The sequence below is a fragment of the Paramisgurnus dabryanus genome, chromosome 4 (genome assembly GCF_030506205.2).
Source record: "Paramisgurnus dabryanus chromosome 4, PD_genome_1.1, whole genome shotgun sequence".
Classification (NCBI taxonomy): domain Eukaryota; kingdom Metazoa; phylum Chordata; class Actinopteri; order Cypriniformes; family Cobitidae; genus Paramisgurnus; species Paramisgurnus dabryanus.
Window position 1 is genome coordinate 13,521,391 of NC_133340.1, and position 25,975 is coordinate 13,547,365.

The window sequence follows — 25,975 nt, forward strand, 5'->3', positions numbered from 1 at the left end:
AAAAGTGAAATATGTTCTGCAATAATATTGGCATGTTGTGCAATTCATCCTCATAAAGAATATAGTTCACAGAACGAAATAATGTACAAAACTGATATTCTGGCGGAGCAGATATAGATGCAATTACATAGACAGATAGATAGATAATTAAGGAGATATATAGATAGATAGATAAATAAATAGATAGATGTATTAATTGTCCACTGGGGAAAGTTGTTTTCATAGTAAACCATATCTTCATAATCTACGGAATTATGGTATTCATGCATATGCCTTTACTGTGTTTTATTTTTGATAAAACAATGCATGGCGTATGTCTAAACCATTCAGAAAGCAACAAGAAATTACATTTGCGCTAAACAATGTCCCCTTTCCCCAACCCGTGGCAGACACACTCTGGCGATGGAGTGCTAGACGTTTTTGTGCCTCGACTTTGATGTCCGACCATTTCTTTATTTCGGCCACGGTCCGAGGTTGTGAGGCTACAGCATTTACGGAGTCTGCCACCGTTTGCCACTCAAGTGCCTTTTTTGGCATTAGTAATGCCCACACTGTGCCCTCCAAACAACATTTTTCTCCTCTTTTCCACCTCGCCAACGATAACTTCTACTTCACATTGAGTGAAGTTACGTTTTTTTGATTTCCTCTGTGTTTGCCATGATTTCGCAATCAATGCATATTAAATTGTGGGCGTTTCACAGACTATTTATGGACAACTATGGGCGTGTCATGAAGCCGCAAATGCTGCGCTACATTTAGAATTGATTGTGATTTATTAAGGGAAAAATGCGTAGGATGTGCGTGCGCACGGTTTTATAAATCCGATTATTTCTGTGCGTACGCTCGTCCTATGTTTTATCCGTACGCCACTTCTGACGCAAATTCTACGCAAAGTTTTATAAATGAGGCCCCAGATCTCAACCCAATAGATATGCTATTGTAAGGAATTTGCAAGGAAGAAGAACCCAAATGCAGACACGAAATGCAAATGACGATTTATTAACAAAAGTAGGGTGACCATACGTGCCATTCTTCCTGGACGCATCCCGTCCAGGATTTTGTGTTTGTCTTCCGGAAGTCGTATTTGTCGACCGCATACGTCATGGAGGATTATTATTATTATTACAGAAAAGCAACCGTTACATTTTAAGGTAAGAATGAAACTACGATTGTATATCTTATGTTTTTAACTGAATGGCGTATGCGGTCAACAAATACGACTTCCGGAAGACGCACTGAAATCCTGGACGGGATGCGTCCGGGAAGAATGGCACGTATGGTCACCCTAACAAAAGGGAAAGAAAAACCCACGAGAGGGCAACAAACAGGATAACAATTAAGTGGACAAATAATCAAAACAGACATAATATATGACTGAAACTCCCTGATGACCTACAGAGACTCAAGACAAGACCACAGTACAACACGCAGGACAAACCCGTAATGAGTGACAAACACAGGACTCTTAAATAGAACAAAGTAAATTACATACACCTGGAAAATAATCACACGTAAGGGACCGGGGGAAAAGTGACGAGACACTGGAAACACGTGGCAACATACAAACAATAAAAAGCCATGTGTACCCAGAGTCGTATAATAACAGAGTTACGAAACGCTTTGATCTCGCCGCCGCGCGGTCACGTGATTCATGTAACGTTCTACAGTTCCAAACCAAGCAGGGCTGTCAATCTGTTTGCATAGGTTTTCAGCTATTTTAGGTAAATATTAGCTTGTAATGGGAATTGATCACTATACTTACTGTGTTTATAACGTTTTTTTACTAGGTAGTGATGGAAATACAGTAAATCAGTTAATTAAGATAAACAGTTAATTGTGACCCAAAGATAACTGTGGTTATCTATACCAACTACAGCAACACAGTTTATCTTTTATTTTTGTAGCAAAATATGGCTATATAAATGGCTATCAATCTACTAAAAAAATAATTCCTACACTTTTACTATATTAAATCACAAAAAAGATCGCCAACGCGGTTATTTGTAACAGTGAAGCATAACAGAAACACACTAAATTCATATTTAATTGTATTTATAGTACACATTAAATGTTAATATAATTATACATGATTTTCGAGGATACATCACTCGTATTACTTACCAAACACAATGAAACACATAGCAGCATTGTGAAGCAGTGTGACTTTCTTATAAGGCATATAGCTTGTCGCTGTTGCCCCCTAGTGTTACTTGTAATATATAAAAAAGATAAGTATAAAGTAGATGGCCACCAGTAATAAAATATTAAACCATTAAATCTATATTATTCACACATTATACACAACTCATTAAAATATAAAAAGTTTACTAGTTATTATTAACGATAATCATTACCTACAGCAGAGTTCATAAAATATCACTGTTGACTATATTAATGAAATGTCCGAAAATGTAAAGAGAAACGGTAATTTCATCGATGTACCAGCAGGTGCCATTGAAATGAATGGGCTTCAGTGCTGCGTTTGGAACTATGCGTCACTACCGGTCACTACATGAAACGCTGTTACTTCCGCATTCCATTCTTACAACGGACGTCTATGTGAGTGTCGTAACTCTATTATTATACGACTCTGTGTGTACCCACACAGAACATTGTACTCTCGGGACCCTGCCATACAGAAATACCAAACAAGGATCTGGCAGGATCCCGACAGCTATGAAGAGGGCCATACACATGAAATGTCTAAAGAATATGACAGAGCTAAAGCAGTTCTGCCAGGAAGAATGGGCTAAAATTCCTCCTCGATGTGCAGGTCTGATCCACAGCTATAGGAAATGCCTTGTTAAGGTTATTGCTGCCACGGAGGGGGGTGTATAACAACCAGTTATTAATTCTAAGGTTCACTTACTTTTTCCACTGCCATTTTGAATTTGTTGGTGTTATTAATTATTTTTAGACACATTATGCTTGTCAATACCCTTCACTTAAATTAAGATCAGATCACATTTTATGACACATTTATTCAGAAAACCATGAAATTCCAAAAGGTTCACATACTTTTTCTTGCCAATGTATATCATCCACAGAGGAAGTAAAACGGTATGCAATGGACACAGATGAAATGATTATACAATGTTTAAATACAAGATTATAGAGCTTTATTTCTGTAACAAGACATGAAACTTCAGCATTATTCCACAATGTTACTCCATCGTCCTTTATTGTACTGCTAAGAAGACTCATGTGATCAGAGGTGGTGTCCACCAAAGTTGATGTCATTTGCCAACGTCCCTTTTTCAGTGATAATGACACATTTCTAACATATACATGTACAAAACACTGTGCAGCATGTTTACTTACAAAACAATCAGAAGACTCCGACGTAATATTAGTTCGTGTCCATATAAACTTGTCATTAATCCCACTCGCATTTAAATGACAGCGAGGAGACTCGCCCACCATCTCGACAGACCACCCCCTCACAGTATTCAGGACAGAAGCGGTTGAAAGTGGACATAAGAGACAGATTTAAATACCAGATGTAAATGTAATGTGTCTCTCTTGTCCACTTGTGATCCGATTGATGAAAACACATCTTAATACTTAATATAAATGTAAACAGCGCTCTAGTTTTAGCCAAAATTGTTTGCTGGGTAGTTTCTGTGACTTTAAACAAGTGCTCATAATGGCCCTGTAAACACTGCAGCTAAATATGGTCATCAATTCACCTTTGAGGGTGCAATCCTGTTCACACACAGTTCAGTAACTTATGAAGTGACAACATTCACATTATACAACTGAATTTACCCCCGAAAAATGCAGATAATACATATCACTCCTGAAACTTTTCAGCGTGTACATGGTCAATAAGAGGTATGTGCTGTTCAGTTTCTGATTGGTTGCCTGTTGCTACTGGTTCTCAATTGCTTCATTTAACACTGGGGTTAAAGCCACTTCTACTTTACAAGTGTAAAATATACCTCAACCTTGGCTGTGGTTTTGAACCAAGCTAACCCAGAGTTAAGCACAGAGTCCTGACCATTAACTTACAGCAGAAATGCAAGGCCTTACACACATTCAAATATATCATATGCCAGGCAAATGCTAATGTGTACATTCTTATACATGTTCATCCTGCAATTTCACTAAAGCAGAGAACTTACATCGACAGTGGTGTGTGAATGAGCTACTATAGAATTTTTTGCTCATCCTTATTCAGCCTATGCCACAGCTCAAGACCAATGGGGAAAACAAAGATGTAACATTATATGACCAGAAGACCTTCTGTAATGAACATCAGTGCCCCAAGCCTTGTGTTTTACAGCTTTTTCTTCAAGAAAATTCATGAATTATGACTACTCATGACCACTAAATTGGGAAAGAACTGGACATCATAAAACTTTAATGCTGACATGACTTGGAGCAGATTGTAAATATGCTGCAAAATGCCAATAAACTGTGTCATAGTTGCTCATCGGCTCGGGGTCACTAACGATTGTTTGCGTAATGTTGTGCTCGAGGCGTTCTCTTTTTCGAATGGGCTTATATAACCACCGCGTTTAAAATCATGAGTTGAACATTAATTGCAACAGATGCTCAACATTACCTATTTCACTCCAGCTGGCTGGAAATCACATATTTTGAGCAGATTTGAGCATTTTCTTTTTTATTACACATTTCTTAGTTTTCCCCACTTACATATTCTCTCTCTCTCTCTCTCTCTCTCTCTCTCTCTCTCTCTCTCTTTCTCTCTCACACACACACACACACACACACACACAACCTCAGTGGGCTTTATAAACAGAATTTAGTTTAAAATGTGGTGAGGTCTAGCAGCTGATTGCTGAGCTGAGGTGTGGGCCCATCCATTCTGTCGGCCTGCATAATAATCACACAATCACACGTGCACACACACTCTGTCCTGAGTCCTCCATTAGCATTTCTGTCAGTCTTCCAGACTCGACCTAGCCTCACGTAACCCCCCTGATCCTCAGCTGAGGTAGTTTCTAACTGAACTCAGTGAAAGCACATTTCATTTCGCATTTCCGCAGGGGACATTTTGGGTACTCTACGAAATATCTCAGTTGTTAAGCTGAAGCCACAGCTCAGCCTGATGTTCTTGGCATGAATCCCAGCTGTGATGAAGCTTGTGCCGTGTTATGGGGAAGTTTATTCAGCTGTTGATGGGAGGCTGAGTTGGACGCTGGTTTAAGAGATAATATCAACAACAGCTGATCAAAGTGATCTGTGACAATGTTTCCCAACCGTATTGTGTCCTGTGCCACCACAGTCCCATTAATAGGGCTTTAGTTCCCTTTCATTAACAGCAATCAAAAATGTGTTCTTAAATTAAATTTTAATGGACAATATTTAGCATTATAAATTTAAGTGACTATAATAATGGTAATTACAATGATTTTCTTAAAAAAAGATAAAATTTCCTCTTTAGTAATAAGTTTCTTTTACAAGTTTCAACAGTTCTAGGGACCATTTTGGAAAATGCATACAATAGATAGTTCTGATTGAAAATTTTTAATTGTATGGGCCACATCCAAAACTACCTGTATCATAGCGCCACAATTTTAAACCATCAAGGTCATATACGTCTGGAAATTACATCCTGTAATTTGATTCATGTCAGCCTATAAGTAGATATTTATATTTAAAGAAATTACTACTGCCTTAACCATGATTCACAAGCAAGTTTAAGTAGTGTGGAGTAGCGCTTCTTGTTTTTAGTTTTTACAAGCACAAACACAGACATGGTTTTATGTTTTAGTATCCTTACATTACCATTCTGTTATATGTTGCTCAAGCCACGTTGGCAAAGTTGATCAATCGTGTTGGTCATTTGCATTTTCTGGATCAGATTTGGCTCCTATGATGAGATAGTAAAAACGATATTAACCCCTGGCAATATTGCATTGGGAGCTGATCTTCAAAATGGTAAGGAGCGTCATATTTCCGGCTGCCTGAACACATCCAGCAAACACTGGCTTAAGCAGTACCACGAGGTGGGAAGGCATCTATTTGTCCATTCAATGAAAGATGAGAAATGTTTGAGAAACATTTTTAAAGACTGTTTGGAGATGCAGTTGGCTCAGAAATTACACATTTCACCTTTAATTTTGCTTAAGGGCAACACACACAGAAAAGTGACCTGTCACATGTAATAACCAAAGATCCTCACCACTGCAGGACAGGAACAGAGTCAAGGCTCTTTTTAATTCTCCTTTCTTTTGGCTCTCTCTGGCATTACCTCCTCTCATTTTCTTGTTCTGTGATGTTGTATTTGTCAGACCATGTGGCCTGTGGCAGCTACCTGCAGAGTGTCTGTGTACCATCCTGTCAGAACACATTCTCACTCTCACTTACTCTGGAATCTGCACACTTCACCCAAGGCTAAACTGAGGAAACATAAAAAAAGATCTCGGAGTTTGCTGTAGAGTTCACTGAAATAGTGCCCACTTATGTAGTTTAAAAAATATCAAAGAGCAGCTATTTCATTGCTAAAAACAACTTTATTTTGTGTATTTGGTATAATATAATGTGTTTGCATGGTTTATGGTTCAAAAAAACACATTATTTTCCACATACCATACATTACTGTTGCTCCTCTAAGCTCTGCCTCCCTGAAACGCATGGATTTTGTACAAAGCTCATCGTTCTGAAAAGCGCTGTGCCTCCGATTGGCCAGAGAAGCTTTTCAACGCTTTTAGGCACAAAAAACATAGCAGCTGTTCAAACCTTTTAACTCTCTCCTCTGCCCCCAAGTAGGCCCTGGTCACACCACTACTTAAAAGTCACGTTGAACCCCTCTCTTACTGACAGATACAGACCTGTCTCACTTCTTCCGTTCATGGCGAAAATACTTGAGAGAGTTGTTTTTATCCAGGTATCCTCTTTTTCTATCTCAGAATGTCGTGCTTGATGACAAGCAGTCAGAGTTTAAATGCAACTACTCCACCGAAACAGTGCTGTTAGCGGTCATGGAAGCATTACAGCTAACTAAGGCAGAATCCAAATCTTCTAGATTTTACTAGACCTATCGGAAGCCTTTGACATAGTCAATCATCAGATCCTACTTGCCACCCTTTCATCGCGAGGGATCATGGGTACTCCCCTCCAATATTTCAAATCTCTCCAAGAGATCCTTCAGGGTGTCATGGAAGGGTGCGCAATCCACAGATGGTCACAGATGGTGTTCCTCAGGGATCAGTGCTTGGTCCACTCTTTTTTTTTCATCTACACAACATCCTTAGGATCTAACATGTAGGCACGTGGCTTCTCCTACCACTGCTATGTTGATGACACACAGATCTTCTCTTTTCACCCTGATGATGCCACCATAGCAGCTTGTATTACAGCCTGCTTAGAAGACATCTCGGCTTGGATGAAGAAACACCACCTTGAGCTGAACCTCGCTAAGACAAAGTTGCTTGTTTTCCAGCACAACCAACGCTACAGCACGACCTATCCATAAAACTTGACAACACAACCATTTCTCCTTCCAAAACTTCAAGAAACCCTGGTCTTTCTCTTATAACATTGCAAAGATGGCGCGATCATGCCTTTTATTGCTATACAATATCAGGAAGATATGGCCATATCTTAAAGAGCATGCTGCACAACTTCTGATTCAGGGCCTTGTAATCTCTAGGTTGGACTACTGTAATACTCTTCTTGCTGGCCTTTCTCTACAGTCTATTAAACCATTCAAACAGGTTCAGAGCGCAGCAGCTCAGCTCATCTTCCAGGATCCCAAAAGGGCTCATGTAACGCCACTCTTTATTCCTCTCCACTGGCTACCAATTGAAGCGCACATCAGGTACTCACTTACAGAACTTTCACTGGGACCGACTTGCATACTTTCACCTTCATACATTCCTACACCCCATCCAGAAACCTTACATTTAGCAAATGAGCGGTGCCTTGTGTTACCTTCACAAAGGGGCACTAAATCACGTTCCAGCTAATTCTCCTTCACTTTTTCCTGCTGGTGGAATGACCTTCCTATTGCAATCTGGTCCGCCACATCTCTTGAAACATTCAAAAAACCCATCTCTTCCAAAAATACTTGACATAAATATTGACCACAATTCTTTCTCTTCTCCCTTTTAAGTTAAAAAAGTCTTCTAAACGAGGCCATACCTCTAAAACAAGACTAATAAAACCCCAAATCCGGGCTATTAATTTCCCATACACAGAGTTAAGATTAAAGGTAAGTATTGCCTAATGTTATCACTTGCTAGTTCCTCCTTCTGAGGTTTCTAAGGAGGGCGTCAAGTAAGGAAGCAGTTTGAAGCCCAGACAGGCATCAAGGAGATGGGTATCTCAGCCAAATACTGTCCTATCCTAACAAACCATACATGAATGGAAAGCTTATTTCATATGATGTATACATCTCAATTTTAAAAAACCTTACCTTTAGTTTTGTGGTCCAGGGTCACAAATAACTCCAAATGAGTATGTATGAAAGATGAAGGACATATGTATCTCAGGTGGCTTGAGGGTGAGTAAATCATGAGGTCAATTTTATATTTGGTTGGAGTAAAGCTTTAAGTGACCACCAAAAGTAAACATGATAAATTACACATTTAATCTGTACTGTTAAACTATGATGACAAATCTGTTAAACTCATTTTATTTCTTTATTTGTGGCTGTGCATTAACATGTCTAGCAATGCCTTTGCCTAGCAACAGGCAGGGAATTAAAAATAACGGCCTCTCTTCCATACACTGGCTAATCCAAGCACTGTCAAAAAGGCAAGCGCTGGCCTAAAATACAATTGGAGTCAGGGAAAGATATGTAAAGCTTGGCAAAACATTAAGCCTCAAAAAAGACAAAACTAGCCTCAACGACAATTACACGATTCTCTTGGTCTGAAAGCCTAAGCTCAGAAGTGGGCAGCAATATGTCACAAGAGGTCTCACCCCTCAGAAAGCCAATTATTGTTCAAAATGAAAAACCGGATTCATATTCTGTTATGTTTTATGCATGACAAACCTGAGGCAGAAATGTAAAATACAAATACAAAACTTGATATTGTTTGCCCCACAGCAACTGTGTTTTCCATAAATGAGCACGCATTGTATTTATGAGAGATTTTAAATATGGACATAATAAATTATGAATGAATTTACAGCCGCTTATCCTAAATTGAAGCCATGGAATGTAGCATTTTTACATACATGTCCCTCCTTCTATAAGTAGAGCATATGAGGGTTCTGTGTCAGATTTGTAATAGAAATGGCTTCATTAAAGTTTGACAGTCAGACCAACACAAGGCCTCCAGGTGCCAATTGCTCAAACTTTACCCCAGGGTTGTAGTGTAAAGCAGACATCCTTATCCATTGCTTTTCCTTGTGGTAAAAATGGCTAAAATCCATCTGCGCCAGCCACATGACAGGCAGAAAATTTCTAATATCCTAAATCTTCAGAGAGAGAGGATTACACTGCTGGACAACAACAAGAGAGCCATCTTTCTATAAAGCTGATCCCTTAAAGCCTTGAGTATCTAAACAAATATTTGAAGAGCTCAGATGCAAAACCCTCTTAGTGCATCTGACATGTTTTCTTGTAAATGAAAGTGCCTTTGGTCACTTCATTTCATTATTATTTCATTTTGCTGCAAAAAAAATTCTTCAGGCACTCTTCACTGTCCTTTCTGAATAAAGGTAAAAGGCTTAAAGGGCACCTATTATGGTCTTTTTGCAAGATGTAATATAAGTCTCAGTCTATCACACAGATCATTCGTTATAGCATGTCCAAAATGCCCCATTTAGGTGTGAGCAAAATTCGCTGTTTTTGTGTCTGTACCTTTAAATGCAAATGAGCTATTGCTCCTTACTTCCTTAAAGGTACAGTGTATAATGTTTAGAAGGATCTCTTGACAGGAATGCAAAACAATATACAAAACTATATTTTCAGGGGAGGCTACCATAGTTTCTCTATGCATTTCAAAAGCGAGGGGTGAGCAGTGGACTGAGCAGTTGGCTGCAATTCGCAACCTCACCACTAGATGCTGCTAAAATTTACACACTGCACCTTTAAAAACAGACAGGGAGCACTTTCCGTTAAAATAGATACAGTATAAGACAATAGTATCTAGTGGACAGAGTACAACTCAATCAGGATGAAAATTATGTTAATGCAGGACTGTAAGTGGGTTGGGCTTTATCAGTGTGACCTCACATTGATAAAAGAATCAAAACGGCATGTCTAATGACACTGCTTTGGTTTAATAAGGATTACAAAACAAGGAGAGGGTGGATTTATTTAATCTTAGGGTGGCAAACACACATTATGTCCAAACACCTTGTAAAAATGGAATTAGCATTATAGGTTCCATTTAAACATTCAGTCACTATCTTATTATATTCAGTAAACCTCCTTTAACCAGGTTTAAAAAAAATCTTGCACCTTTACATATTTGCACTGTCCGTGCATGGATTACGTTTAACAGATTTTGCCAACAAACCGTTTTTCGAGTATTTGATGCACGTATTATACATTCAGAGAACACTCAGTTAATATATTTATCTCTTTTTTAACAGAGGTGGTGTTTAGCCGCATCTAAACTCTAAATTTGTTTACTACTGCTGTGCGGATATCACATACTGTTGTACATCCAATTAAGAGGGTTCTTATACTGTACTTTATATCAGTTCCTGGAAAGTCCTTCAAACTCCCATGTTCACTTCTCAAGGGAGCTTAGTTCAAACCACGTAGGTTTGCTTAGTAGAATTGAAACAAGCTTATGCTGTGGTCATCAGCATTCTGTACGTAAGACACGGATTAAATAAGAAAATCACTTGTATCCCATGTGAATCTCAACTGAATCCACAGAAACGCTCAGCAATCTCAGGTACAACTTGAAGAGCTAATTAGGAAGTTTTCTCTGGTCAAGAAGATTGATGTTTAATAGTGGCTGCTTCTCATTGGCTGTGAGAGATCTTGGAAAACTACACACGTCCTCACCTCTGGCTCTAAATATATACAGTATGTGTCTTCCTCAATGGCCTAAGGCATGAATGCCCAATCTAAATACTGATGAAGCATATTGCACAGAAATAACTCATTGCACCATCCTGTCTAATGGTCTGATAACATGCCCCTTTTAACACTTAATGTCTGATATTTCATTGGCCTATGAAAAAAATCTGGCAGTTCACATTTATGTAGATTTAAGTTTCACGGACCTACTGTGCTGTGTGGAGTAATTAATTGCTCCTTGGTGAGAACGTAGGAACGGTCAAGTTTCTGTTTTAATGGCATCAAAATTCTGACATGCTCAAGGTGAACGCATTATGAGAGAGCTGTAAAGATTTTAAGAACTGCTCAAGTTTGTCTTCTAATTGGAGTGTGAAAATGACAGGCCCTTTTATGCATTACAGCAGTGGTTCTCAAACTTTTTCGGCATGCGGACCGGACCCCCTTGGGTACGATGCATCCCCTCGCAGCTCCCCCCCAAAAAAAGAAACAAACAAAAGGTGAAAAGCACTGCATTACATATATCACGCAGCAGAGAAGAAAAATAATAGTAAAACATAAAAGACAGAGAAAAGTAGATGAAAGCATCTGTATCTGATACTGGTTATCCTATAATGCTGACAAACAGTATATGTAAAGCATGTGTATAAGAAACTTTCTGTTGATGTGACAAATACTCATGGAATAGATTAAAACCTGAAGCAAACTGTTTGCTTAAACGCTATCATTAACACACAGTTATAAGTAATGAGATTAACTGCAGATCAGAGAACTCCAAATAGGGATGTGTATACATGGATACATAAAGTCAATACGAACACAGTCAACACACTCCTCAACTCAGCAAATCAGTTCCCCCATGTTCTATCAAAAATGTAAATTCACCCTCATGTTGTTACAAACCTGCATAAATTCCTTTGTTCTGATGAACACAAATGAAGATATTTTGAGAAATGTTTGTAACCAAACCGTTTGTGGAACCCATTACTTCCATAGTATTCTTTGTTCTCTTTAAGGCATGACTTTAACTCACAACCACAAGATGTCAGTGTTGATCCAAGATGACATATTGGTCAGCACAACATTAAAAATGTTTGCTTCTTCAAAGATAGCCTACTTACTACTTAAAGATATTTTACAAACTGTAATCTCTCTAATTTAATGAATGGAAACTCATTTTCTCCAGTATTGATCTTGCTCTTGATGCATGCCATAGAATGGCCATGAAATGGCTGCTGTAAAAGTCATTAAAGTTAGACAGTTAGAACGTCATTATGTTCCCTACACAATGAAAACCTCATATGAATCTGTTGTAAAGCTTAGTTTTATTTCATTTTGCGTAGTACACTTTGGATTTAAACTTTGAAACAGTACTGTATGTTAAAGGATTTGACAGAAGACTTTAAAAAACTGGTCATAAAATACTGCCCTACAAAGCCAAAGCGCAGTAACTACGCATTTGGTCAAAACTGAGTTAAGGGTTGAAATGGGCTTTGTGAGATCTGTTGTGTCTTGTGACAAAGTCTCCTGGTTTAATTTTGTCCCATTTCAGAGAAAGGTTTGTACCAAAATTGCAGTAACATGTTTGACTGGCTGGTGTAAAAAACTTTAAGGGCATTTTTCTCAGTTTCAGTGTTTGCAAAGTTACTGCACTTAAATAAATAAATGAAAGTTGTATCATCATTCACTCACTTGTGTCATTCATGTCTATTTGAAATATCAAAGAGAAGTTAAAAAAAAATGTATACCCTTTGTTCTCTTTCTATACATTGAAAGGATTTGAGGCTAGGGTCAATCTTCAAAAGTACAACAAAAAAAACATCAAAGTATTGTAACTTTAATCCATATGACTTGTGCTCTGTATTTGAAGTCTTCTGACTATAGCCAGCTTTGTTTGAGAAAAAGAATGACATTTAAGTTGTTACCCTGAAAGTCTTGTTGAGAACATTCTGTTTTAATCATTTCTTCAGTTTATCTCAAATCTTTTTCTCCAATAACACAGATGATTATTTACAGCTACTTATAGCTCAGACCGCTTAACCTGCACTGTAAAATTTTCTATAGAAATTACAGTATTAGTGGCAGCTGTTTGCCAGTAACTTACTGTAAATTTAAATGTATGTTATTTACTGGCAACAGTTTGTTCAAAGTTAAATTAACATTAAACATTAACAAGTCTTTATCTTTACAGTATAAAATAAAAATTACAGCATTTCAACTTTTTTATGTTTTTTTCTCAGAATGTGTACAGAATCAGATATGTAACAGCTGGCACCAATATATACCTTACAGAGGGACTAATATTCATTTTTTAGGTACATATGTATACTTTTTGAAGGGCTATCTCCCTTTTGTACATTTCTTTTTCTGAGAGTGTATGCTATTTGAATCACAGCTGAGTGTTTCTTTGATTAGTCTTAAAAATATATTAATTTGATCATTTATTATTTTAGGTATTATGTATCTTGCTTATAATTTCCCCAAATCTTTATGTTTATTTTTTCTTTCATCCTTTATAAACAAACACAGTTTATTGTATTTTAATATCAGTTTTACACAAAAAAATGACCCATATTAACGATCTTTGATATTTACATATACTGTAGGTACAAATATATTTACCACACATTTTACAGGTGAATATTTACATGTCAGTTGACATGTAAAGGTCTGACCGGAGACTATTGGCTAGAAACCTTGCAACACATTTACCCATATTATTATAGATTTAACTGTGATAATTATATAAGTAATAATCTGCGCTGCATTGTCCCTGACAAATAAACTTATAAATAAATAAAAATAAAATGACAATATTTGAATGTTATGCTAAGGCTCATCATAAACTGTATTCATAACAAAATACAGTTTACACAAACTGTCTATTGAAATTGAAAATTTAAATCTGTTAATTGTATGTTTTCTGGCTGGTATGTTAATGCATGAGGGGTCTTACCTGGGTGTCCCTTCTGACCTTGTGGGGTAGAAGACCAGTAGTGAGTATATAGTTGATAGACTTGGTTATTTCTTGTGAAGCCAACATCTGCGCTTGCTTGATACAGTATCAGAGCTTTCAGTTTCATTAACAACTTCATAATTTGTCAATAAAATGCCTTAATGTTATTCATAAGACACTTACGATTAGACTCCTGTCAGAACACTAGAGTTTACCATGTTTTTTTGCGTGTGTGTGTGTGTGTGTGTGTGTGTGCGTGCGTGCGTGTGTGTCAGTCACGTTAAATGTTAAAAGTAAAATGCCAAAGATAAATGTCAAGTCCATGTTATATGACTGGTTCATCTTCAGAATATTAGGTCCAGGTCAAAGTGGACTATTTTTAGAGCTTCACTTCCACCTTCTGGCAAGCAATGACACTACAGGAGATGTAAACAATTATACAAGATATGGTGTGGCTATCTGCACAAACATTTTTCTCCTGCCTCTTCATATTATTTATTGTGCACACACACATGTGACCCTGGACCACAAAACTTAATTACGGGTATATTTGTAGCAAAAGCCAACAATACATTGTATGGGTCAAAATGATAATTTTTTCTTTTATACCAAAATCATTAGGATATTATGTAAAAATCATGTTTCATAAAGATATTTTGTACATGTCCTACTTTATAAGCTTTCATTTTTGTGAGGGGACTTAATTTGGACCTAAGGCGATTTCCTTAATGTTTTTTGCACCCTCAGATTTTTAGTATATTGGCCAAATTTTGTCATGTCCTAACACATCACACATCAATGGAAAGCATCTTAATTCTGCTTTCAGGTGATGTATACATCTTAATTAAAAAAAGTTGGTTTTGTGGTCCAGGGTCACATATTGGTGTGGCTTGCACAGAACATGTAAAAATATTAGCAAATGGATAAGGGTCATTTAGCCCCACCTTGGCTTGATATGTAAGGACAGTCCTTACACCCATAGTTTAAATTATAATACATCTGTTATAGTAGTAACACATCCATGTACAGTGGTGGATTTAGCAAATTGGGGGCCCAAGATGAAGGTATGTATGGGGCCCCCCATCTATGTGTGTTTCCCCAAATCAGTTTAGAGTTTTTGAAAAAAAATCATTGGCAATAGAGAGTAAAAATCCTGGATTTTTAATCAGGACTGAGGTTGATTAACAGATTTATGCAAAAAAAATAAACCAAATTTTTATCCGATTTTTACAGCAGTTTAATTTAGTGGATGTTTTCTTCATGAACATAACATAAGGGTTGTGAATTTGCCCACCGTGTATTGTTGAGTTAAAAAAAAAATTCAAAGCATTTTCCCAAAATATGTGTCAAAATAAGATTTGTCACAAAAATGATTCCATTTGCTGATACACAGAGACTCAACAGCACCCCATACTGGATGAAAACATCCCCAACATAACAAAAGGGTTAAATAATTTTTTTCTGTAGTAACTGTCACTACTGGGAACAGGAGAAATGCTGCATTTACACCAACCGCGGTAGAGGCGTGAAGCGCAAGTGATTTCAATGTTAAGTCAATGTGAAGACGCGTTGACCCGCGTCTGGAGGTCCCACGGCGCGGAAGACACGTTTCCGCCTCATTCGCGCGTCTAGTTCGCACGAAAGGCACGAATTAAGTGCTGTGTGCGGTACGCTCGAATGGTGCTTTTTGTGCATTTTGCGGTTCACGCGAATTTGCTGCTGACGCCCGAGTTGAAAGATTTGAACTTTGCCAGAATGCTTGCTCCTGTGGCGGCAGCCCCACCCGGAGTCACTCATTCAACCTGAAGGAACGCTTGATATTGTACGTAAGCAGTCACCCGGAGCTATAAGACACAAGTTCTTATTTCTATAGAGGAGAGAGGAATTAAAAGGACCTCACTTGTAAGAGTGTCAGTAAGGACATTGGGCAACCTGGTAAGTTGTAATACACATTTCACTTTTAAGTCACGTACCGTTTATCGACCCGCGCCGTTTATTTCCCCCCTATAGTAAGGTTACCAAATACAAATTGGTAACTCTCTCGATAAATGCACAATCAACATCAGTCACCTTGCATACAACCGCATAGCACTTGCCCCTACCACAAGAAGCGGATTTAGCCTATGACGCGCATCAAATGCCTGCTTTTTCAGCGCGTGTACTTCGCCCTACACTTGCGAATGCATTCAAACTGTTCAAGCGGCAAAGTAGGCGCGGTAGACGCGATTTTGACGCCTGAAACGTGGTTGGTGTAAACGCAGCATAAGGACACAATTGCAGAGTTTATGATGAGATGGTAACATTTATTTACAAAAACATGAAACAAAACAAGAATAAAACAACGGGCAGGTAAGTAACACAGGAACATCCAATACATGACACAGGAGCCGACAAGGAAGTAATGACAATGATCCAGCAGTGAATGTAACACAGACAGGGGTATAAATACACAGACTAAATGACATACAGCCAGTGTGATGAGGCAGGTAATTAATCAATGAATGTCAAGGGGACAACAATCAGAACAGAAACAAGACATGACACGGATTAACCATGACAGTAACGTTATTTACTTCACCACAAAATCATTTTTACCAGTGTAGGGCTAAAATGACAATTTTCGCATTTATTTTTGTCTTGATTCATCTCTTTTCATGTTCTTTCCCAGTCCTCCTGTCACTCTGTGTTTATCTTTCGCGCAGCGCGCACCTTTACACACTAGTCCATTTAATTGTGAAAGAAGGGGGTGTATGTGTGTAGTGATAGATAAACATGAACTGGACATTTTAACTATACTATTTCAAAGTTTCAAAGTATTTCCTAAGAATATTAATACAATTTACAGTGCTTTTAAAGTGTTCATGATGATACAACCCCAACCAAATAAATAAATAAATAAATAAAACCCTATTTATTTATTTATTCGGTTGGTTAGGGGCCCCCCTAATATGACCGCTGGTAGGGGGCCCCAAGCAGCCGCATACCTATGCCTCTATGTTAAGACCGTCTCTGTCCATGTAATACATTTTTTAATGATAAAGAATTAGCATTGTAAACATGTATTTAATGTGGATGGATGGAGACGATGGCTGGTCTTGTATGTGAAAGGTGATACACAATTCAAACTTGACTTACAGAAAACAAACATATTTTCTAGGTTTAAGCTGTCATGACTGATCCTAACTAAAAAAGATTAACGCTTTGTGTTAGAATTCACTTCTGTCATCATGCCTTCTCACAGAATTCAGTGTTCCTTGTAAGCATTTTGTAATGCATTTAATTTCAGCCTATCCTTGCATTGTTTTTATATAATGATCAGAAAATCCACTGACAGCGTTACAGCCCCCTTGGTAAATATATGAATATATTGTTTTAAAAGGCTTTACAAAAGGGCAACTAAATGACTTCAAAATGCAGAACACACACAATAAATGTGAACAAATTGTTAACAAGTACACAAGTGTCTTTATTTACGCAAGCAAGTTTGTCTCTACAGTTGAAAAAGAAAAAAGCCACTGTCAAGCTGTTGGCACACATTATGTACAAAACCAGTTAATTTTACTGCCTGCTACACAGCATTCTCAGTGAAAATACAAAACGCTAGTACATGGATAGAGCTGAAAGCAATGTCAGGGTAATACTGAATACGCAACATCAGAACGAGTATAGGTTTAAGACATGGTGTTGAAAATCATCACGAACTATAAAGGACAAAACTCAAACACTACGATCTAATAAGATATTTAGCTTAATATTGTTAGCATTGCCACTGTAATACTGCACATTTAGAAAAAATATAGTTGACCCCAGCAAGACAGTCATAAGTGTAAAAATGGAAATCAAAATATAGGATAGTTTTTTTCTTTCGAGTTAGTTAAAACTATTACCATTAGATGCATAACCATGCCACAAATAACAACTAGAATTACATTTTCTTTTTTTACCTAATACTTTTGTGGTTTATAAAAAGCTGAATGACTAGCAAGAGTATGCGCCGATTTCAAATGCACTTGCACCAAAACTCACAATGGCCCATAGGTGCACAAAAACTAGCTTTTTTTGTTTGTTTGTTTGTTTATGAGACACTGATCAAAGCACAACTGTCAAAAAACAAATATAAGACACGTTACTGTAAAAGTAGGGAAGCTGAAGTAGGCAAGACCGAGCCAAAACACTGAATCTGGTCCAGATTGGAGTAATACATGCCTAAACATCTTGAATGATGCAGGGTAAATGCCTTGCTAACATGCTTGCCAACAATTGTGATACTGTATTAAACCTTCCTCAGTGTTTGGCAAAGTCACTGCCTTTAGATATGAACGTATCATCTTATATCACCCATCACTGACTGCAGAGACGTGTTTCAAAAACCATGAAACATGAAATGTGTATACATTTATCGAGATATTTATATATACAGTTCAGATCAATGTCAAAAAAAGTTTCGTTGAATTACTTGCATTTAAAAAGTTAAAGCTAAAACTAAGCAATAAAACACCTGAAAATGTTATTTGCATGTGACAGTATGGCTTGCAATGGATGAGTGAAAACAAATAAGTCTCCCAAGGCAAATCCTACCTGACTGCTTTAGCTAGTTTGAGATGTTATCTCGCGGTAGCCATTTTGTCGAAACTGTTACTAAGCACCAGTGTCACACCATCATTTATACTTAGCGCAGCTAGCTTATACGGTTAGGCCAAGCTACAGTATAGCACTAAAAGTCACTTTAAGGTACTTTTTTGAAATCCCTGGCGCTCCAAAACTGAGAAAGTGAAAAGTATCTGTACATTTTTTTTGTGTGCTATTGCCGCTGTAAATTTGGCAGCTTGAAGCGTTAAACCTGTAAATCATAAGTTACAAGTTTGGTCACATTTTGGTTTTAAAAGATTAAAAAGTCTGTAAATCTAATCTATTTAGGGTGAACTAGTGTGAAATTTAAAATCACCGTTGTGTAATACAAAAAAGTGTGCTGTAATCCCTTTGGCTAAACTCGAAAACCCAATCAATACCCGATGAGACGCAATAATACGTGTTACAAAAAACTTATCAGGGTGTGCTATCTCAAACACAAAGATGGAACAGGGAGGTAGTGGAGAAATGAAACTGCAACCGAGGTGAAAAAAGCTAAATCTAAACGCTGAAGGATTATGGGTAGTCAGAGACGTTGCCATGGAGACGATGAGAGTTCTCCTTGACCAACATTCTGTGTCACACCCGTACATAGCAAGTGTTATTTACCTCCCCAAACCCATCCCAACCCAACCACCCGGCCATCCCTTATACCCCTGGAAACCGATGATAGTAGACATAGTTTAGTTTATATGTGTATCTTCAGGGAGGGGAAGGACATGCTTGTGTGTGTATACATATTTATATATGTGTATGCACGCGTCTGGTCGCATGCTTTATGTGTATGCGTTCAGACGCTCTTTAGAGCGAGTAGAGTGGATATCATGGAGCTCCTGTTCCTCCTTGGACTTGATGTCCTCGTATTTCTGCATCCTGCAGGCGTCCTTCACGTATGCCCAGTTAGCTGACAGCACCATCAGGTAGTGAACCTACAGCAACACAGTGGTTAGAGGGGAGGGTTGGTGTTAGTCATCTTATTAAACTGAACTGAAAGATTACGCTGGAGAAGACCAGGGGCGCATTTAGTCATAGAAAGTGGCTCAGTTATGTCCCCTGTCGGTCAGCAAAATATACTGTAAGCCTGGTTAGTACATTTTTTGTTTGTTTGTACATCATTTGTTACTGGAGGGTTAACTTGTTGGTAAGGCTGATTACATATAAATGATTATGGCAGGAGGAGTTGGAGGAAGGAACCGCAAAAGAAAAACTGGGTGTGATTTTAATAAAGCCAATTAATGAACACAGTTATAAAAAGTCGCTGTTGGGACCCATGGTGAATCAGAGTTTGTTTCGAGTGGTGGACCGGAGCTGCTTCAGAAGCGCGTGCAGTACCTCCCCGTGTTCTTAGACGTCAGAGTGACGTAGTTACGGATGAGGACAGACACGGCCCCCACCTATCACAGTAACCGTATCATTGAAAGGCAAAAGAGAGAAAGGAACAGGGTTACACGCTGACACCGTACAAGTCTAAATGCTGAATGGTTCAGATCATCCATGATAGTTTTAAAAAAAGTTCTTACAGGAAAATGGTAAGCAGTGAGAGACCCAATTATTAATGATATATATGGCTGTTTTTTATTCTGTTTTGAGGAAGCCATACTGGCTATAAAAAGACAAGAAAAAAGGTACCTATTTGTCACTGGGATGGTACCTTTTAAAAAAGATCCTAATATGTACCATTTAGGTACAGATATGTGCCTTTAAGGTACCAATATGCTCCTTTTAGGTACAAAATATTACTTTTTGAAAAGGTACAGCCCCAGTACCCTGGGCACTTTTGTATCTTCATGTACTTTTTTATGAGAGTGTATATATTTTGGTTTGGGGTGAATTTTGGCCTAAAAGTCCTTTGTGTCCCAAGTGATGTATTTCTGCAATTTTTTTATTTTTTTATATTAATTATATTATATTATATTTTGTATTTATTATATTTATATATTTATAAAAAATATACATATACATACATGCATACATACATACATAAATACACACACATATAAATAATATAAAATATATTAATATAATATAATAATATAAATTAAAAAATGTTGCAGAAATATAATAATTTTATAATAATTTATAACTGAAAAATTTTAGTGATGGAAAATATTCTTGAAAATATAACCTATAAATATATACAGTACTGTGCAAGTCTTAGGCCACCATGCTACCATTAGATTTGTTGTTTTTGCAATTGTATAGTGATCATATATACTTATTTCTCAATTTCTTTAGAATACAACAAGAAAAGACAGGAAATGTGTATGTAGTATTAAAAAGAGTATAAAAGTATAAACTTCAGTGTTAAGTATTTAGGGTAAACTCCTCTTCCACTTGAGCAGTAGCAGGCAGCTGCAGGATCTCCTTAAGAAATTAAAACCTAATTTTTATTCTGATGAGTTCAGGACTTCAGTCTCCTCAAAAAAGCTCAAAATGTGTTTCGTGCCAAGAGAGGTCACACTAAATACTGACTGATCCCTGAAGAAGACAATTAGTACAAAAAATTGTTTGGTATTATATTTTCAAAAATATTTTCCAACACTTTACACATTTTGACAAAAACATACTGTATATGCCAAATACTTTTTGTTGAAAACACGATTGCTTACAGCTAGTAATGGTATCAGTTTACAGTGACCATGTATGACTTATTTCAGAGTGTGAACAGCATGTTGCATGTAGTGTTAAGTATATTTAAAAGAATAGTTTAGCGTAAAAATAAAATGATCCCATCATTTTATTGATACTCATGCCATATCACGTTTATATACCTTCCTTACTTCCTTCAGTTGAGCATTATCCACCACATTACAAAGAACCAAGACATTATTTAATTTTATACCACGGGTCTGTTGAATGCTGTATTGTGATTGGCTGAGAAATGTTCCAATTAATTTCTGATAACCACACACCTAACTTTTCAAATGTCTTAAAAATAGGCACCAGAGCAATGTTTGTGGTAGCCGTGGTATAAGAGGAATAATTGACTCTGGTCCTTTTTAATTATTTGAAAATAATGCACACATCATGTGTTATATCTTATATCATGTGTTTAGCTGAAGAATGGAAGTCGTATACATGATTGCATGATGTTGAGTAAATAATTTGATAATTTTCATTTTACGGTGAACTACTCCATTAATTGCTTTAAACAACTGCAGCAGTATTTCTGCAGTGGGTCTCCAAAAGACTAAACTAATGTAGATGGTTGAAGAAATGGATTATGTACTGTATCAAAAATGGCTCTATGTTACTCTGATTAACATAATGTAATTTCTCCATTCGCCATAGGGTGGCATGATCGCTGCACAAATTCAGAAAAGCTGCAAGAATGCAGCAGTATTTTCCACAAGATATGATGTAATTATATAATCAAAGGAGCAAAAATGATGATCCAATTCAGCAGCCTCATTGTTTGTGAGTATTTAATGTCCAAGCTGTTTTGTCGTTTGTAAACCGCGTGGAATGTAATTAACTCATACAAATGAGGCCAAGTCTCTTGCCTTTCTAGAAAAGAAATCTATTGTGCTTTTCAGACGAGCACACACGCACTGCGTGGAAGCTTACACGGAAGATAAAGCACAATTCGGTGTTTAAAATGCTGGCATATAAATTCTGCATTTCCTTCCACATAAGCGCTTATATCAACCCAAGAAAAACGACCAATGGGTGGAAAAAGCAGAAAATGGTGTCTCACAATCACTTATCGCTGTTCCAAACAAGCAACACTCCTTCCTTCCTTCCCTCTTCTCTTCTGTTTCCATAGCAACAACACCTCCTGCATTTTCAATGATGAGCATTTTGCTCCCTTTCTCTTTTTACTCGCTCCATCTTAAAAAAGGCCATGAATGTGTACTGGATTTTAGACACAACACTCATTCTTTATGATACATTGCCATACTAAATTGTTTTTGATTTCTGTAACACACTCCTTGGGTTTTATGTAGGCTTATTCAACCTAGAAGCCACGGGATTAATGCCACACATAAATCAATCTTCACATCTAATATCAGAATTTAGATTTAAGTCAATTGTATACAAAAACAGAGCAATAAATAATAAAAAAATAAAGAAACGTAAAGCTGTGCAAAGCCTCACCATGGCGATAACGGCTGCTCCAGCCCCCGCAAGCGCGCAGACGAATAAATGAAATGTCAGGTCCAGCTGGAAAAAGAGACAAAAGATGAAACACTGATGTTTTTCATTGATAAGAAAGAACTATTCGTCCAAAAAAAATGGTTTTCTATTAAAAATATCGACATTTACTGTAGACCTCTCAAAACATACAAACCATCAAGAGGAAGGTATAGTAAGCTAAAGTAAAGAGTCTGATTTCTAACAATAATGTACATGTATCATTTAGCATTGAACATTTATGCGCATACATTGGTGGCACTGCCTACAAGGCTACAGCTTGCAAACAAAGATTTAACTGTTATGAATATTTTTTATGGAGAAATCCCAGCAGCACTAGATTAGAAATTTATGAATATGCCATCTTTCTTGCTCCTGTGCCACCGATAGTTGACTTTAAATGGCAGATAAGATCTTAATGGATGTTAAGGAATTTAATAAAGTGCATCATTCAAGATAAAGCAGGTTCAGCTTCAGAACTGCCTACTGACCTCATTAGATTCACACAGCTTTGCGAAGTTATCAGAAGTGGTAGAAGTGGGACAGAGTTTCTTCTCTTCACTGACAGACACAATTCCTGCAATTTAGATAAAGAGTGAGATTTGGATTCTTACAGACCAGTTACAGACCTACTGCCTTCTTGACTTGACATTAAATTCTTTCTCAATGTTTGAAATCCAGATGAAATAAAGAGAGTTACACACCAAACTGGCGCAAATCGAAGCACAGGTTTGGGTGATTATTCACTGTGATGTTCTGACAGGTGTTCCAGATGGTAAAATACATGAATACTGGCAGAGAGGTGAAGGCTGTGATGCCCAGCCAAGCCAACAGGAAGATATAGGTAAGCATGATAAACTAAAGGAGAGAGAGGCAGACAATAATTATCAACTTCAGTAACTCTGTAACATTTACTTCAGGTTTGAAATTGAATGTTAAAATTTCATAATTTCCTTGATTTTAACATTTGATTACACATAGGATGCAGAATTGTAATCTGAAATTTAATTTTATGTATGACAGGGAGTCATACATTCAGAGTTTTGCTCTAGCTCTGCTTTAATTTGACCTCAATACAATAAACGTTTTAAAGCTATAATTCTTTAAAATGGATGGTTGATCTTACCCAAGCACTAACACAGCGCCCGCAGGTGGTGATCTTAAAGTCTCCATACAGGTCCCGAATGGCCCCAGTTGTGAAAAAGCCCTCAACCATCAGGAGAATACCATAGACAAAGAATGCTGATGCAACTCCATAGATCACATACTTTAAGATGTCAATCCTAAAGGAGAAAAAATAACTCTTGGGTAATTTTTATATACATCTGATGAAAAGCTTGCATGCTTAAAACATCAAACATCATTCTAAAGTCTTTTTTACATTAATGTCAAATACATTTTTGATTTTTTTTGGAGTTTTGATGTGCTAATTGTACTTTTCTGACATGATTTTTAGTTGTCCATGTGAGGTCGACTGATTTTCTTTTTGTCAAATCTTTGTAAAAAAAAAAACAAGTTTTTGTTATTGTAATATCTGGATCAGACTATACAATTTTAGCCAGGTTTTGGCACGACCTGCGTGTTGTAAGGTGTCGTGGTGATTTGTATCTTTCATTGGACGTCGGGATGTGAGACTCCATCGCTGTATCTTGAATGGTGTGTCATAGTGTACGACACACAATGCCACATCTGTGGCACTCCACAACAATATTAGCCTGACTACGTCAGGCTTTGTACTTCCGCTAAATTTCATTACACTTCTGTACTCATTAGCACCGAATGTACGGTTGTAGTTTGTAGTGGACATGAAGGCACAGAAAGCTATTCACTTTGTTGTGGAGAACCGGCACTTGCCAACTTAAGCCCGAACAAGAAGAGTGTTTGTTAAACATTTTGAATGGAGATTATGTTGTTGCCCTACTACCGACAGGTTTTGGGAAAAGTTTATTTTATCAACTATTACCGATCGTCAGCGAAAACCGGTGTGCAGCACAGCTTGACGTGCACAACGATCGAGAAATCATGGAAGGGAGTTTCATTGTTCACAGTTAATGGTGGAGGACGCGTGAGCAAACATTCTTTGGTGACATTCCTGATTAACAGAAAATAAGGTAGGAAGATTTAATTTACATGTGGTTATGGCTGTCTGGTGGAAGAGTTTGAGAGGAGAGAGGGGCGTTCCTCCACTTAGACGTGAATGGAAAGACACCGTAAGGATAGTATTCTGGCCTGATTTACTTTACATAATCTGCGAAAGTCGTTCATAGCCATGTTAACTTTGGTATTTCACTCGATGGCTTTGTTTTCACATCATCTGTGTGTTTTACAGCAGAAATTCGATGCGGCTGAACCGGCGCATAACCCACATCATATCCAAACGTTATGTGATTGGCTTATGTTTAGACCAATGATTTTAAACTTCAGACAAGCACCTCCCACTAGAAGGAAAACAATTGTCAATTATGCCCAGCCAGACTCTGTATATGAAGCGAAGGAAAATAGCAAAGGATAGTATTTCAGGCTACAACAATATGACTAGCATGCTGAATTTTTTGTTCAGTCATGCACGACCAGTTGCGCCACATTTGAAACTTGGTTGCTGAAAATCTTATGTACACAACTAAAAAACACTGTGAAACGAAAGAGTGAAGAAGGTTTTGGTGCTGCCAGCTGGAATTATGCAACTAAGGAAAGGTTTGGGGACCTATATGGTAACAATACGAGGGAGTACCACGACAGAATAATACAGATTAATGCTGATGAACGATGTCACAGAAGTTCATAAAGTACAGGAAGTAACAAATCATTCCTCATATTGATATTATATACGTTATTGTTTACGCAAGTCAGTTGCTACTTCTTCTCAATGACATCATGAACAGCAAAGGATGATTGATCATGCAACATCATGTAGTCCGACGTGTTTCTTTCACCTCAAGATTCCTAAGTGTCAAAATGGCATAGACTAAACCTAACCCAACATTCTGATTATTATAGCAGACAAAAAAATATAGTGTGAAGGGGCCACAAGATTATCACATTAAAACTGTCATATAAATATTTATCATGCCTCTATTAGTTAGTTTTCTCTCTAAAAAATATTAAACTAATAAAATTAATCAATGGTATTTCATGCATTCTGACTTATTAAAACTGTTAAAAGCCCGATTTATAGTCGTACGTAAGTTCCACACTGTAGCTACGGCGTAGGCTATCCGTAGCCTATGCGTAGCTCTGCGTAGCCTGACGTGCACCTCGCAAAATTTTTACAGCACGTCAGTTCTACACGGACCGCAAGCGCT

The 25,975-nt window shown here is 37.4% G+C and overlaps 1 protein-coding gene across 3 annotated transcripts in view; it reads right to left on the bottom strand.

Annotated features, from left to right (window-relative positions):
• Positions 1 to 17,352: 17,352 nt before the first annotated feature.
• Positions 17,353 to 25,975, bottom strand: part of gpm6ab (glycoprotein M6Ab) — a 70,512-nt gene continuing 61,889 nt past the window's right edge. For 2 of the 3 annotated variants that reach the window (XM_065265545.2, XM_065265544.2), the window contains exons 3-7: positions 23,800 to 23,956; positions 23,378 to 23,531; positions 23,165 to 23,250; positions 22,638 to 22,703; positions 17,353 to 19,468 (exon numbers count right to left, since the gene is read on the bottom strand). In XM_065265545.2, coding sequence (XP_065121617.1) covers positions 19,316 to 19,468; positions 22,638 to 22,703; positions 23,165 to 23,250; positions 23,378 to 23,531; positions 23,800 to 23,956 — 616 coding nt within the window. In that variant the 3' untranslated portion in view covers positions 17,353 to 19,315. Of the gene's footprint in view, positions 19,934 to 22,637; positions 22,704 to 23,164; positions 23,251 to 23,377; positions 23,532 to 23,799; positions 23,957 to 25,975 lie in introns of all 3 variants that reach the window. The other variant, XM_065265546.2, reaches the window with a different exon arrangement.